The 15402-nt window shown below is 33.3% G+C and overlaps 1 protein-coding gene across 1 annotated transcript in view; it reads left to right on the top strand.

Annotated features, from left to right (window-relative positions):
- Positions 1-15402, top strand: part of LOC143397552 (cadherin-related family member 4-like) — a 156342-nt gene that overhangs the window by 38358 nt on the left and 102582 nt on the right. Inside the window, exons 12-16 of the mRNA XM_076853690.2 lie at positions 1554-1734; positions 4113-4269; positions 10231-10336; positions 11065-11283; positions 11750-11895. Coding sequence (XP_076709805.2) covers positions 1554-1734; positions 4113-4269; positions 10231-10336; positions 11065-11283; positions 11750-11895 — 809 coding nt within the window. The remainder of the gene's footprint in view (positions 1-1553; positions 1735-4112; positions 4270-10230; positions 10337-11064; positions 11284-11749; positions 11896-15402) is intronic.

Here is a 15402-nt window from a genome sequence, read left to right as displayed (position 1 = left end):
AATAATCATTCATTTACTTTGCATATAGGAGGAAATAAGATATTTAATTAAACTTAATTTCTCATATCCAAGATATTTACTATTTTGAGTAGCAAACCTAATAAACTTTTCTCCCATTCTCCTTTAAAAAATAATAATAATAAAATAAAATTCTACATGAACCAAAAATTTTTAAAAAAGAAAATGTGACATATTTACAATAATGGAGTTTTATTCAGCCATAAAATAATGGAAATTATGTAATTTGCAGGAAAGTACATAAAACTTGAGAACATTATGTTAAGGGAAATAAGCCAACTCAGAAGGTCAAGAGTCCTATGTTTTCTTTCATATGTGGAAGCTAGAGAGGATAAAAAAAAAAAAAAAGCAAGAAAAAAGGGAGATCAGTATAATAAAGGGGACTGGGCAAGGAAGAAGGGGAGGGAAAGGGGAAATACTGGGGAATAACTTTGACCAAATATTGTTATCTTTTGTGCATATATGAATATGTAGCAACAAATCTCACTATTATGTGTAATTATACTGCAACTTTAAGAAAACAGGGAAAAAGAATACATTTCCTATAATAAGAGATTTGAAGCTGCATATTACGAGAAATGTGAGGTTCTTGGGAAAATCAACCCAGAATGACTAAATTTGAAACACATTTCAGTATATTATTAGATGTTAACTTAGATGTTAAGAAAAGTGTTTGAGTCTTTAGGCAAAAAGACTAAGTCACTTATAAGAGAATGATAATCATACTGTAAACAAAACTTTTTACAACATATTTTCCATCAATTAATGAAGTAACATACTTAGGAAACATGAAAACACAATATGAGAGTTGAAAATTTACATCCAGCAAAATGACTTCACAGATAAAGATAGCAGATAAAATTTTCAGAAGGTGAAAGCAATAAAGAAATATTATGCCTATAGTTTTTCCTCAAGAATTCATTGGGGAATGTACTCTAGACAACCAAAATGCTTGGAGAGCTATCAACATAAGAAATGACATCAAACATCAAGTATGTGTTTACATTTAGCATAAAAAAACACTGTTTATAAAGGAGACAGTGTATTGTACATGTTACATGCTCTGAAAATGTAGATACAATAAAAATGATTTAAAAAACAGTTCCTAATTAAATTAATATCAATTTTTCTTTTTGTTCTTTTTCTCAGTGTATTATCCACAGTTTCACACACATCCACTTAGCTATATCCAAGCCACCCCAATCTACTCTCCGATTTCTGTGCTCATTTTTCCACTCTCAGCCTAAGCTTCACAGTGTACTCCTCACAACCCTCCCACTAAATACCATCTGATCTACACAGCGCAGGAGGCTTCTCTCTTCCCCTGTCACTTACCCAACTCCTATTCTTCAGAAATCCAAAGTTGTGTGTAACTCACTTGGGAGCTACAACAGGTCAACAACTGACCTTTGTTTTGTTCCTAGAACTATTTTATCCATGCCATTATTTTAAATCATAAATCATTATTTTAAATCATTATTTTAAATCATTCATCTTGTGAATGCTGAATACCTTTTCATTTGCTTGCCTTTTAGATTCAGGAGAGATCACAATTGCCTATCCTTTGGATTATGAGGATGTAGCCACCCCAAAGTCTTGGGTATTATATATTAGAGCTTATGACAACAAACGGATTCATTCAACAACTGGGTCACTCACAGTGATACTACAAGATGTGAATGATAATCCACCTCAGTGCTCACAGAATATTTACACGTAAGTTACAGGAGCAATTATGTGAGCTTCAGATTTTGTCAAAGATGAAAGAAATAAAGAATAACCATCATGCCATCCCTGATGGAAGCAGAAGCCCTTCATTCTTTCCTCACCTAATTTTCAGATAATATGCAGCTTCTCTTTATTTTTTCTCACTGAAACAAGTGAATCTGCTTTTATTTGCTCTCAAAAAAACAACGTATAAAAACAAGTCTCAAATCCTCTAAAATCTGAAATTCTTTGAGTGCTCATATGTTATTAGATTTTGGAGAATTTCAGATTTTGGATTACAAATGTTTAACTTGAATATAGAAAACCTGAGGAAACCATAAAAATGTGTGCTCCAGCACCAAAAGGTCACCAGGATGGGATTAATGTCAACTACATGCAGTAAAATTTACATAATCCTGCAAGTTTTGCAAGGGAAGCTCCTGATTCATGAGAATTTTCACTTTAATAGCAGAAATGATATTTTATATGTTATGAAAGGTTTTGGGTAGTGTGCCCTCGAATTACTTATCTCCTATTTTAAACAATATTTTGTGGAAAAAAATGCAGATATGTACTTGATCAACTTATAGTAATAAAACAGTTAAAAAAAATCCAAATATGAAAAAAGTGTCTTTGCTCTGTTGTACTCCAAGATTCAACTTTTAAGATCTCATAGAAGTCAATAGTCAAATGGTGGCTATTAGAGGCTGGCGCAGCAGTGGGGAGGACAGAAAGGAAAGGCTGTTCGACAGGTACTAAGTTTCAGTTAAATTAATAAGTACTGGTGTGCTATTGCATAACAGGGTGACTATAGATAATGGTAACATGCGGTGAATTTCAAAAGCTGATAGAAAGGATTTCAAAAGCTTTCACCATAAAAATGATAAATGTTTGAAGTGACAGATATGTTTAAACATTGCACAGGGTATGCATATATTAAAATATCACACAGTACCCATGAATATGTATCATTTTCATGTTTTTATGTACCAGGTAAAAAATAAATTTAAGGTTCAAAAAGAATCAAGTTTTACTTTGTAAACTTTTTATCACTGTTGTTTTACTAAAAAAAAGTTAAAAGGCTGAAATAACAATATTTTTGCACACTCCATAGAAGTTCCCTTTCACTTTCTTTTTTTTTTCTTTTTTTTTGGGGGGGGCAGGGGATGAGGGTACCAGGGACTGAACTCTGGGGTACTTGACCACAGAGCCACATTCCCAGCCCTATTTTGTATTTTTATTTAGAGATGAGGTCTCACTGAGTTGCTTAGCATCTCACTTTTGCTGTGGCTGGTTTTGAACTTGAAATCCTCCTGTCTCAACCTCCAGAGTCCCTGGTATTACAAGCATGTGCCACTGCCCCCGGCTTCCCTTCATTTTCTATTCCAGCTAGTAGCTTATGGATTCTTATTGAAGGAATATTATAAAATTTAGTTTCTAGAACATTCTTCATGTTAACAAATTAAACAATTCATCTGTTATTTCACTATTTTTTAGTACTAAGGTATTTTCAATGATTGAATTAATAATACCTTTTTTACAATTGAGGAAACATACAATTATAGTCATTTTCCCTCGTCACAATATTTTCCACTTAATTACTGTTAATGAATTAAAACGTACATATCAATGGCTAAATTTAATAAGCATGTCCTTGCCTCTTATGGGAAGAACAGTGCAGGCCTGTTGGCCATACTGTTGGCATTCCTCCACACTGATTCAGGGATCCCAGTTTGTTCAGTAATTTTGCTTTGCAATGTTATTCCCTTTTGCTCTCCACCACATGAACAGAAGGAAGGAAGAACATATGGAAGTACTCCAAATTGTAACCATCTTACCTAGAGCTGATGCACAATTTTCCTTTGCATTTCATTTGCCAGTAGACTTCACATAAGCCAAGTTCAGGAGCTATAAGGAAAGTGGGACATACAGAGGGAAATATAAATATTGGTCAGAATCAATAGTTCCAGCTCACCCTCCTATAAATTTAATAGCAAGGAATTCTCAGTTCCTTACTTTAAAAATTAAGACAATGATATGGTATCTGCTACAGGGACACTCATGGGCTGATTAAGTTCTAGGATCTCGATAAATATAAAATTATGAATTTGAGGTACAAATTGTCATTTTTGTTCAATAATATGTATATTTTACTAATTTGCTGCTTATTTAGTCAACATAATAATATTTCATTTCCTTTGGTCTCAACAGGATGCCAGATAATTTATTATATAATTCTTTATCAACACTATGATTTTCTTATTGGCAAAGTGGTTATTTAAAATGTGAACACAGTTTAAAACATCTTTTATGCTAAATATTATCATCTGCAAAAATCTTGATTAACATGTTATACCACATTTTTTCTTGTGTTTTACTCATTACAGAATTGAACTTCCTGAAAACATTCCATCTGAAACTCTTTTAGTCTCTCTAACATGCACAGATAAGGATGGAACTCTTCCTAATAACAACATAACTTATCATTTGATTATGGATACTTTTTCAAATAAAACCTTTACTCTCACAAACAATGAACTGAGGGTAAGTATTTTAAAGTTGCTCTCTGAATGTGACCCTGTAATTAACCTTAAATAGAAAAACATTTTATTTTTATTATTATTAAATTCTTAATGAACTACAGTAGTTCAAATAGCTGATGGCAGAATTTGTTCCTGAATTTTCAACTGAACCTGAAATTGCCAACAACATATCTTGCTTTGAGATGAACAATGGAATGCAATTTTAATCTTGTGAACTGAACTAAGAAGGTTACAAATTTCCTTGAACAAATGGTTCTGTGATGAAATACTGTCTACTCGTTTAGGTTGTGTTGGATTTACCATTAATAAATGCATTAAATAACTAATGAGATTGGTATATAATTAGAATAATTGTGCACACTTATTGCTATATCCTGGAATATGCAGTAGCTAAAATATTTTACCAATTGGGTAAATATAGATTTTATTTCCTATAAGTTTTGAGGACAAAGTCATTCTACATGTTGCTATATCATATATATATTTTTAAAAGAACAGGAAGTTAAATTATGCACTGTGTTCAACACAGTGATAAAAATGTTTCTTATCTTACCAATTAGCTTACGAACAACACAACATGGACTGGATGAGTGAAATATAAGTAAGAAGTACTTTTTCACTTGTTTTTATACTGAGTTCATTGAAATTGAACTTCTACCCAAGATGCATTCAAACAAACCCCTATATCTTTACCATTTGCTGTCCCACATTGTGATTGAGGCACAGAATAATTTTCATGACATTAAAATACTGCGATGTCTTTCAGTTCTGCCTTTCAATCTTAATACTGTTCAAAATCCACCCTAGCTTTTTTTGTGTCCCCATTTCCCATGTCCCCTTTTGAAAAACCTTCATAATTTGCATTAACATTTCTTTTAGGAAGCCATTCCTGATGTTTCTTCTCTTTGATGTTTGGATGAGGTGCTTCTCCTTGGCTTCTCACAGCATTTTATAGCTCTCCCACGTTGGCACTAATCACATATTTCACCTCTGTTTTCCCAATTAGAGTAAAAGAAGAAAGTTTGTTATTAAACTAGGAGTATGACATATTTGGTGCTGGTTGGATACATATTAATCAAGACTGAATTAATGAATCAGAAATACACAAAATTGAAATTTCAAATCATTTTTAAGCCATTGACAGGATTTAGTAACAAATTACTGCCAAGTGCATCAAGGTTACCTTTTCACAATTCTTTGTAGTAAGAAGATATTGCTGATATGACCAGAATATTAAAATAGATTCATATAAACTATAGTATATATATATATGTATGTGTATATATATACATATACATACACATACATATCCTGATAATAATGAAAAATAATGTGGTATCAAAATATTCTCAATTAGGAAGGTAAAAATCATGGCACTATGTAATATATCTTTGAATTCTTCCTATTTGGACAATTCTAACAAAAATGAAACAAATAAAACAACCAAAATTATACAAATAAACAATAGCAAAATTATTGTATTGGACATACTCTAATTTTGACTAACATAAATCCAGTCTCAATATTCACAGAATGAAAACCATTGATTTCCCTACATTTCCCTGGAGATTGTAGAATATTAACTTCAATTGACTTACTGATATGTGATATAACTGCTTTGTCTTTTTCTCCCAATTACTATATGACTGGATTGAGGATAATTGCAATTTTCTTAAATGGGATATTAAATTCAAAAAGGGTTATTAAGATGGTAACATGCTAATCTTACTATAGCAGCAAGGGAAGAAAAACCAGTTTGTAAAAAGAAAGACAATTTTAATGCTTAGTGAATTAAACATCTATTAGCAGAATATAGAAAGAAAACCTATTTAGTTTTCCAAAAATGCTTAAGTTTTAAACTCACAAAAGACCACAATCTAGAACTGAGTTTCTTAAAATGTAAAAGTAGAGGTGATTAGTTCTTTTTACCATCCTTTGGCATGTATATTATATTAAAAGGAGAAACAGCTCTAGCAGTCATTCAAAATGTGGATTTATAGTAAGCATCAAAACTTTATGTTAAAATAATGATTAAAGCTCTATTAGACTAGTGTATATTAACTTAAAGTTATCTCAGTTAATTAAGGAATGATTTTCACCAGGATACCAGGAGTAAATGTATAATTTTAATGTTTAATAGTGAATTACTATTTAATCAATCCAAATGATTTCAAATGCAATAGATTTAACTTTTAAGTAAGGTAATGAAATGAATATTTCTCTAAGTCAGTATTGCTAGTCTTGTATTTTATTAGGTTATTTCTCTTTAATGGACATTGATGAGAGAAATCAACCCTAAGTATTTTTTTAGTCATTCCATTCTTAATTATTATTGTCTAAGAATGAGCTGATATTTTTAAGATAACATAATTAACATATTTGCAAATTATGCAGCATAGTAATGAAATGAATCACTGAATCCATCCCTGCACTTCAGAATTACAAAATCACTAACACCAATTTACCTGTTCCCACCCTCCTCCTTGTGAAACTGGAGTTTTGAGATGAAACTCATTCTCTGGCAGTTGGTGGATGGGATCTGCTAAGATTGCAGTCCATGCCCTCCAATGTTGCAGCAGACCCCAGACACTTACCTTCAATTTCTTCTTCTTTCTGGGTTCTTGTCTTGTGAAATCCTCAGACCAGAATGAGTGAGTGTAAGAGCAGGATTTAACTGATAGTTAGAAACAGGAACAGAACTCCAGCAGTGCCGGAAAGGACCTGAAAGCAGGTTTTCTTGCTCCAACTGTACTAGTTTGGGTGTTTATATAGCTTTTGGGTCACTGCTATTGGTCCAAACTTATGTTAATTAGGGTTTGGAAAGAGTACCAATGTAATTGGTCCAAGTTGATGCTAGTTAAGGTTTGGAAACACAAATACTATCCGTCAGCTCTTGAGCCCCAATTTCCATTCAGGTCAGCCTCCCTTCCATTTTCTAGCCACCAGTCAGGAAGCCGCAGGTTGAGGTCCTGGGTTGTTCCATGTTTGCAGGTTCTGGGCAGCAGTATTGTGTGGAGTAGGCTCCTGCAGCAGGGTACCAGTATTATGCCCAGGCCTGGCTGAAGGATAATAGTTTTGCCAGCCTTGCCTCACAGTGCTTCAGGCCCACCACGCCTGCGTGGTGGGGGGCAGGGCTTACTCCTTCAGCCCCACCCATCTGGGCTGCCACTTTGCAGCTTCACTACTCCTTTGCCAGTTCTGGGCAGGGACCCCATAGGTCGGCAGCGTAGCTTAGTAGCCAGGGAGCCCTGTCACTTGTCTTCCTGAGAAAATAGGTATATTGAATTTTGTATTTGATATTACCTTGAGGAATTTAGTTTTATCAACCGTGTATATATTCTTGAACTATATTGAAAAGCTTTAAAAGAAATGATATAATATATGCAGATTCATAACTTGATATTTATGTTGTGCTTCTAATAACTGTCTATATTTGGGTCATATCAATCAATATGATTATTATAATGTTCCATATTATTCTTTAATATTCTATTGGGTGATTCTAGTCTTTCTCCCAAAAATTTAGGTTTGAAGTTCCTCCTAATTTTTGCTTATTATGTGTAATATTATTATGAATACCATTGTGCGTTTCCCTTGGTTCTTTCATGCAACATGTTCTCTAGGTTATATCATTTAATTACATGAAGTAGTGTCAAGTTGTTTTCCTTATTAGTTGGTTGTATCAGCTTGAACTCTCATCAGCAATGTTAAAGCATGGTTCTTCTTCAGTGTCTTATTTCAATATCTGGTTATTCTCATACATATTACGATGTTTAGCTTGTTTGGTAATAAGATTGTAGATCTTTTTATATATTCACCATTGTGTGAATAAACAGCAAGTATTTGGACAGGGTACTTATATGAACATGATGAACATGTATTTATCCATTATTGCTTTATTTTCCTTATTGATTTGTATGATGTATTCAAGCATAATATGATATAGGATATTTTCCTATAAATATTTTAACCAATGACCTTCATACCTAAATTGTTGGAAAAACAGGCATTAATTTTGTGGTTTGGAAGTTAGCAAGGAGTCAATTAACTTTTTTTACCATTTGGAATATTAACTCTCCCAGTAACATTTCTGTAGGGCTCTGCCATGTTATATTTATTTATTCATATTTGCCTTTGGTTACTTTCTTATAGTAGTTGTAGTTTTTCTCAATGTTCAATTTATTTCTATTTTCCACGTTGCCATAGTGTAAACAGGGTGAGAAAAAGCATGTAGTAATTTTGGAAGACAACTACCAGGGTGAATTACTAACTTCCTGACTGATACCTGGTTCAGTGCCATTGCCGTTCTTTGTTACCTTCCTTTGGCCACTTAGAATGCAGAGTACAGAATTTTAACATTGAAAAGGACCTTATAGACCACCTAATATTCTTCTTCATGCACAAAGAAATTATTTTTTCTCCCACTTGACTTATTTACAGTCTCTAATTTCTCTAATTCTTGAAACCCAGAATCTTAAGAAAACAATGCTATTCACCTATGCTTTTCTGTCCCAACTAATCACTTAATCGCTACACATAACTCCCCTTCCTAATAATGCTGACTGGTTTGAAAAATAGTTAATGTGGATGTGGCTGATGCACAAAAAGGACCTCAGAAAAGCTTGGAGGCACAGAATGCAATCATATTCTTTCCACTCTTCCCTTAGATGGTCTCACATCTAGTCTATTCTATGACCACCCAGAGGATTGTGTGATTATGCATGAGCTGTGGAGGGAAGACTCTCAGATTGCCCCTTATATTTAACATTGTTAAAGATCCTGAAAACATCATGCCTGCCCTGCACATCCTTCCCTGGAGAGTAAAGGGAAAGAGCAAAAATATGAGATGCTTTGACCTCTCTCACAGAGTCAGTCTCAAGTTCTGTTTTTGCATGATTTTGAAGCTTGCAATTCAAAGCTTACTTCTGGGAGATTATTCCCACTAATACTAACCCAGATCTAATTCATTTTGAAAGAATGCTAAGAAAGTTATGACAGCTTCTTTTAACAAATCTTAAATACATAACATAGTAACTACAGATGCTTCTCGACTTATAATGGGGTTATGTTCAGATTAAACTCATCGTAAATTGTAAATGTTGTAAGTTGAAAATGCATGTAATAACTAACCCTAAAGAACATCACAGCTTATCAACACAGAACACTGCAGAAAATTGATTGGTTCCCCTCATGATGGGTGTAGCTGACAGAGCTATGGTTAACTGCCATTGCCCAGACTCAAAAGAGAATATCATTCTACTAATCACTAGCCCAGGAATCAAGATTCAAAACTTGAAGTACATTTCTACTAAATACACATCATTTTAGCACTACTGTAAAACTCTTGTAAGTTTATGGTAATTTGGAGATCATCTGTGTTTATGAAGAGATTGTAGGAAATGGGGAAATCTATTGTAAATGAATCAGTGAAAACAAAAGAACATGAAATATAATACCTATTTTGCTATTATTATATTTGACAATATAACTTAAGAATATAAACTACCCAAATATGTAATAATATTAATTTAAATAAATTTATAGAAGCCTATAGCTATCTATGCCTTTAATTCCAGAAATGTGGTTTATTCAAATGAAAATAAGCAGCAATTGTGAAATAAGTCATGGATTTCACAGAATTAGTACTAACAAACAAATGTCAACATCTCCAATATTTTTGATGTTGATTACATGTTGATATGGCAGTATTTTGTATATGTTTGATTAAATAAGAATCTTTATTAAAGTTAATTTCACTTGTTTTTAATTTTTAAGTGGGCTTCTAGAAAAGTTAAAATCACACATGCAACTTGTGCTGGTGGCCCATATTCTATTTCTATTGCACAGTACTGTGTACATTCTCATTTTTCACTTATTTGTCACATCTCTTAGCTTTGGATCCATGAAGCTGAAAAATAGATGTTTAATCAAAATTGTTGTTGTTCATATTTTTCACCTACAGATTGGATCTACACATTTAGATTTTGACAATGCTATTTTTGCAGGAATGCACTTCAAATATATATTGTTTGTGAGGGTTTCTGATGAAGGAAGTCCTGCACTCTCAAGTAAGAAGTTAACAAATTGAAATATTAAATAATTTGAATTACATAAAATGCCCAGTATTTTTCTTAGTATTTTATATTTAAAATCTTCCTATGATCTGTTGCATTAAAGCTTATAGACTGATATTATATTAACTTATTTACTGCATATGTACTACTATTTATAACCCAGAAGACTAAATTAAAACTGGAACCAGGTTAGATATAATGTTCAAATGTGTCATATAGAAATTTACAGTTATTTGAAGATGATGTCAAAGATGAACTTTTCTGTAATCTTTGTGTATTTGAAAGATTTCCAAAGAATTTAAAAAAAAATCAGCATTAGAGAAAATTCTAATATTCAGATTCTCAGAGTAAATTGCATTTCCTTCATTATTGACTCTATTGTCAGGATGGAATAATTTAATCATATTCCAATCATTGAACACTATTTTGTCCATGATAAACTGTGATTTTTAGTTTAGAATATATGATTAGTATAATCATACTATAGAACACGTTGTTTTGACAGGTATTCAAAAGCAGTTAATAAAGTATTTTAATCTAAATTTAGCTTTAAATGCTCTATAATTTAAAAGGTAAAATTTAATAATGAAACATCAACATAAATATGTTTTGTAATCCATATATTTAATATTTAAGGTATTAGTAAAACAGAAAAGGAAAATAAATATTATCAGAGACATGATTACCCTAACCATGTTTTTTATGTACATTTTTTTCCATAGCTATTCTTACAATCATTGTAAGGGTGAGTCGCATAAATGAACTGAATCCAGTTGGAACTACATCGGTTACCTTCAGTATATTTGAAAATAGTCCAGTTGATGCACTAGTTGGAAAAATTACATTTACAGATGCAGACTGGCCATTTAACAACTTAAAATATACCATTGTTGGAGGCAATGTGGGAACTCCTCCCAAATTTTACATTGAACCAGATACAGGTATTGTAAAAACACATCAATCAGTAATAAATATAAAGAGGTCACATGTGCTCATTTGGAATCTATTTTATATAGAAATGGTGAGAATTGGACCATTTTCAATAAACTCTCTCTTGAAATATGCTGTCTTCCCCTTGATGTGTGACACGTATCTGTAAATTCTCAGGTACTATAAGAAAAGTATGGATGCTCTGATCTTTGAAATATTGAACTCCAGAAAGTCTGTGTGCATGTATGTCCTTTATACCTAATAATGTTACTAAAAGACTATGAATTAACATCTGTTGTGATTTGGCTGCAAAATTATGCTTTGGAAGTATGAATGTATAACTACATTGTTTTGTACTAGTTAATTTCCATTTATTATTGTAATGATTATATTTCATTTATATAGTTTATAATTCAGCATAAATTGAGGATGTTTGGTAATACTGGGGTAACAAGTTTCCCATTATTTTCATGTCAGGCATGATAAAGCTACTAGATTCACTAGACAGGGAAGTGGAGTCACAGTATAAGATAACCGTCAGGATTGCAGACTTGGACAACGATGCCATTCCTGACCCCTTCAGACAAAGAAGAGCTACTGCTCAGGTGACCATCAATGTTCTGGTAAGAATGAGTTACTTCTTACGATGCTATTATCCCTTAGGAGGCACATATTCTTGGGAAATAAAATTAAAGGATGGATATGAATGGTTTTAGTTCAGTGCCCTCAATATGGGCCTAAACTCATAATAGAGTGATGCAATTTTTACTGTAACAAACAATGATAAAATTGACACTATATGCAAACTAATCAATTTGACTTATAAGTTAATTTGATTGTCCTATAAATCTGAAGTTAGATAAAGAATGCCTGATACCTCTGGTGGTATTTAAGTTAAAGGAAGAATCAGTCTGTGGATAAATATATTTTCATAAACAAACAAAGAAACTTATACTCTTAGAGTTTTTGGAGGTTGCTCTGACACATTTTAGTCTGTTTCTCTGTCTCTCCCTCTGGTTTTCACTGAAGAAATATCTTAATATTTTCACTAGTAAAGATTCTGAGACATCTGCTACAGAGTTTCAAAAACATAAAGCAGAAAGGAAAGGACATCTAAGTGTTTTTTAAATATTTAATGCAAGAATAAATTTGACTTGGCTTGTTCAACACTTACATCAATACAGTTCCATACATTAATTGGTGGAACTGTACAGAAAGAAAAAATGTTACAGAGAGTGCCAGTTTTTCTTTATCTTATGGTGTTGTTTGCATTCTTTTTTGCTACTTCAGAACAGCATGAATTCCAGCCCTGGATCCTTTAGAAAAGGCAATAACATCTAATAAAAGAAGATTTAAAGCCACAGACATAGTTTAGAGTCTGTGCATACTCCTGCATGGTGAACACTTTCATATGTGCTCTTGGTGAGCTAAAATAGTCAGCATTGTCCATGACTCAGTGTTATAATTCCCACCATAGGCCCATTATGTCTGGAAAACACAATAAACCAGGCCAAAATCTTTGTGGAGAGAAATTTAATGAAGTGACTTGAATGGTTTCAACCATGACTCAATGATGTTAGAAGCTAATGAACCTCTTTTCCTTATGCAAGATTCCAAAATAATACACCCCATGTATACTGAGTTACAGCTTGAGTATCAGTATTATGCCCTTGCTGCCTGTACTACTTTAAACTGGTTATTGCCATTTTCATTTTGTGTCTAAATCCCCATGTTCCAGTAGGTATGAGAGCAAAGTATCTCTTTGTTCTTCATCTATAAAACCATTCAGATTTCTTCTTTTTTGGAACTAAAAAGAATTTATACAGGAATGAGTACTGAATTTCTTGATATGAGGCAAAAACTATACATTTCCTACCATCTTATGGGTGGGCTTACTTTATGCCTGAGATGTCATTATTGAATTTAAATATCTTTTTCTATTACTTTCAAACAAACTTGGGGTGGAAAAACATAAAAATATTTCAGAAAAATAAGTTGAGGCCCATATTCCCCAATACAAAGCAGTTGTTTATAAAGTAGACCTTGTTCCCCAAAAGATTAAAGTTTGACATATGAAGAGAAACATAATAATAGAACTTCATTCATAGGTAAGTCTGTGAATCTAGATTTCATCCATAGAAATGGACAAACAGCAAAAATCTGTCTTTAATAAAATAAAAGATTACCAGTTTTATGATCTGAATGATTACACTCCATCTCAAAACCATACATTGAAGCTCTAAACCCAGTGTGATGTCTTTGAGGGTTATTTGTATTTGTGTTAGGATTTTTAAAATTCTTTTTAAAGTAAAAAATAGAATAGAAAACATAACAGTGTACTTTGACATATTATACATGCACAAAGTATAACTTATTCTAATTAGGATACCACTCTTGCACTTGATGTGGAATTTCACTGGTCATGTATTTATATATGCATATAGGAAAGTTATGTCCAATTCATTCTACTGTCTTCCTATTCCCATTCTCCCTCCCTTCCCTTATTCCCCTTTGTCTAATCCAAAAACCTTCTATTTTTAGCATCTGCATATCTGAAAGAACATTTGGCATTTGGTTTTTGGGTGATTTGCTTATTTCACTTAGCATGATAGTCTCCAGTTCCATTCCTTTACCAGAAAATGCCATAATTGCATTCTTCTTTGTAGCTGAGTAATATCCATTGTGCATTTATACTACATTTTCTTTAGCCATTCATCTATTGAAGGGTAGCAAGGTAGTTCCATAGTTTAGCTATTGTGAATTGAGCTGCTATAAATATAGATGTGGCTACATCACTGTAGTATGATAATTTTAAGTCTTTTGGATATATATACTGAGGAGGGGATAACTGGGTCAACTGGTGGTTCCATTCTAAGTTTTCTGAGGAATCGCCATGCAGATTTCCAGAGTGGTTGCACCAGTTTGCAGTTCCACCCAGCAAAATGTATAAGTGTACCTTTTCCCCCACATCCTCGTCAGCACTTATTATTGCTTGTGTTTTTGATAATTGCCATTCTGATTGGAGTAAAATGGAATCTCAGTGTAGTTTTAATTTGCATTTATTTAATTGTTAGAGATATTGAACATGTTTTCATGTATTTGTTGACCATTATTATTTCTTCTTCTGTGTGTGCCTGTTCAGTGCCTTTGCTTATTTGTTGATTGAGTTATTTGGTTTTTGGTGTTAAGTTTTTTGAGCTCTTTGTATATCCTGGAAATTAATGCTCTATCTGAGGTGCAGGTAGCAAAGATTTTCTCCTATTTTGTATGCTCTCTCTTTATGTTCTTGATTGTTTGCTTTGCTGTGAAGAAGCTTTTTAGTTTTTAGTTTGATACCGTCTCATTTCTCAATTATTGATTTTACTTCTTGTACTTTAGGAGTCTTGTTGAGGTGTGTTAAGATTTAGAGGTAGATGAAGAGATGAATGTGAGGCTCTAGCCTGATGGGATTAGTGTTCTTATAGGTAGAGACAACAGAGAGCCTACTCTCCCCTGCAAGTGAGGGTCACGTGAGAATGTGATTGCCTGCACCCTGGAAAATACCCTCACCAGAGACTAAGCACTGCCAGACCTTGATCTTGGACTTCCCACTCTCTGGAACAGTGTTATGGTTTAGATATGAGGTGTCACCCAAAAGCTCATGTGTGAGACAGGCAAGGTTTAGAGGTTAAATGATTGGGTTATGAGAGCCTTAATCCAGTCACTGAATTAATCCCCTGACAGGGATTAACTGGGTGGTAACTGCAGGAAGGTAGAGTGTGGCTGGAGGAGGTGGGTCCCTAGGGACTGTCTTTGAAGTATATATTTTGTTCTTGTTGAGTGGAGTTCGCTCTCTCTGCTTCCTTGCCATGTCCTGAGCCACTTTTCTCCCCCACACTTCTGCCTTGATGTTCTGCCTCACTTTATGGCCCAAGAAATGGAGCCAGCAGTCTATGGACTGAGACCTCTGAAACAATGAGCCCCCAAATAAACTTTTCTCCCTCTAATTGTTTTTGTAAGGTCTTTTTGGTCACAGCAACAAGAGAGCTGACTAAAACAAACTGTGAGAGAATAAATGTGTTTTTTTAAACCCTTAGTCTATGGTTTGTGTTATGGCAGTGTAAGAAGACAAATGCCAATCTGTTTTAGCA

The sequence above is a fragment of the Callospermophilus lateralis genome, chromosome 1, assembly GCF_048772815.1.
Source record: "Callospermophilus lateralis isolate mCalLat2 chromosome 1, mCalLat2.hap1, whole genome shotgun sequence".
NCBI classification, from domain to species: domain Eukaryota; kingdom Metazoa; phylum Chordata; class Mammalia; order Rodentia; family Sciuridae; genus Callospermophilus; species Callospermophilus lateralis.
The sequence above is the reverse complement of the archived record's forward strand: the minus strand, read 5'-3'. Positions and strand labels throughout refer to the sequence as shown.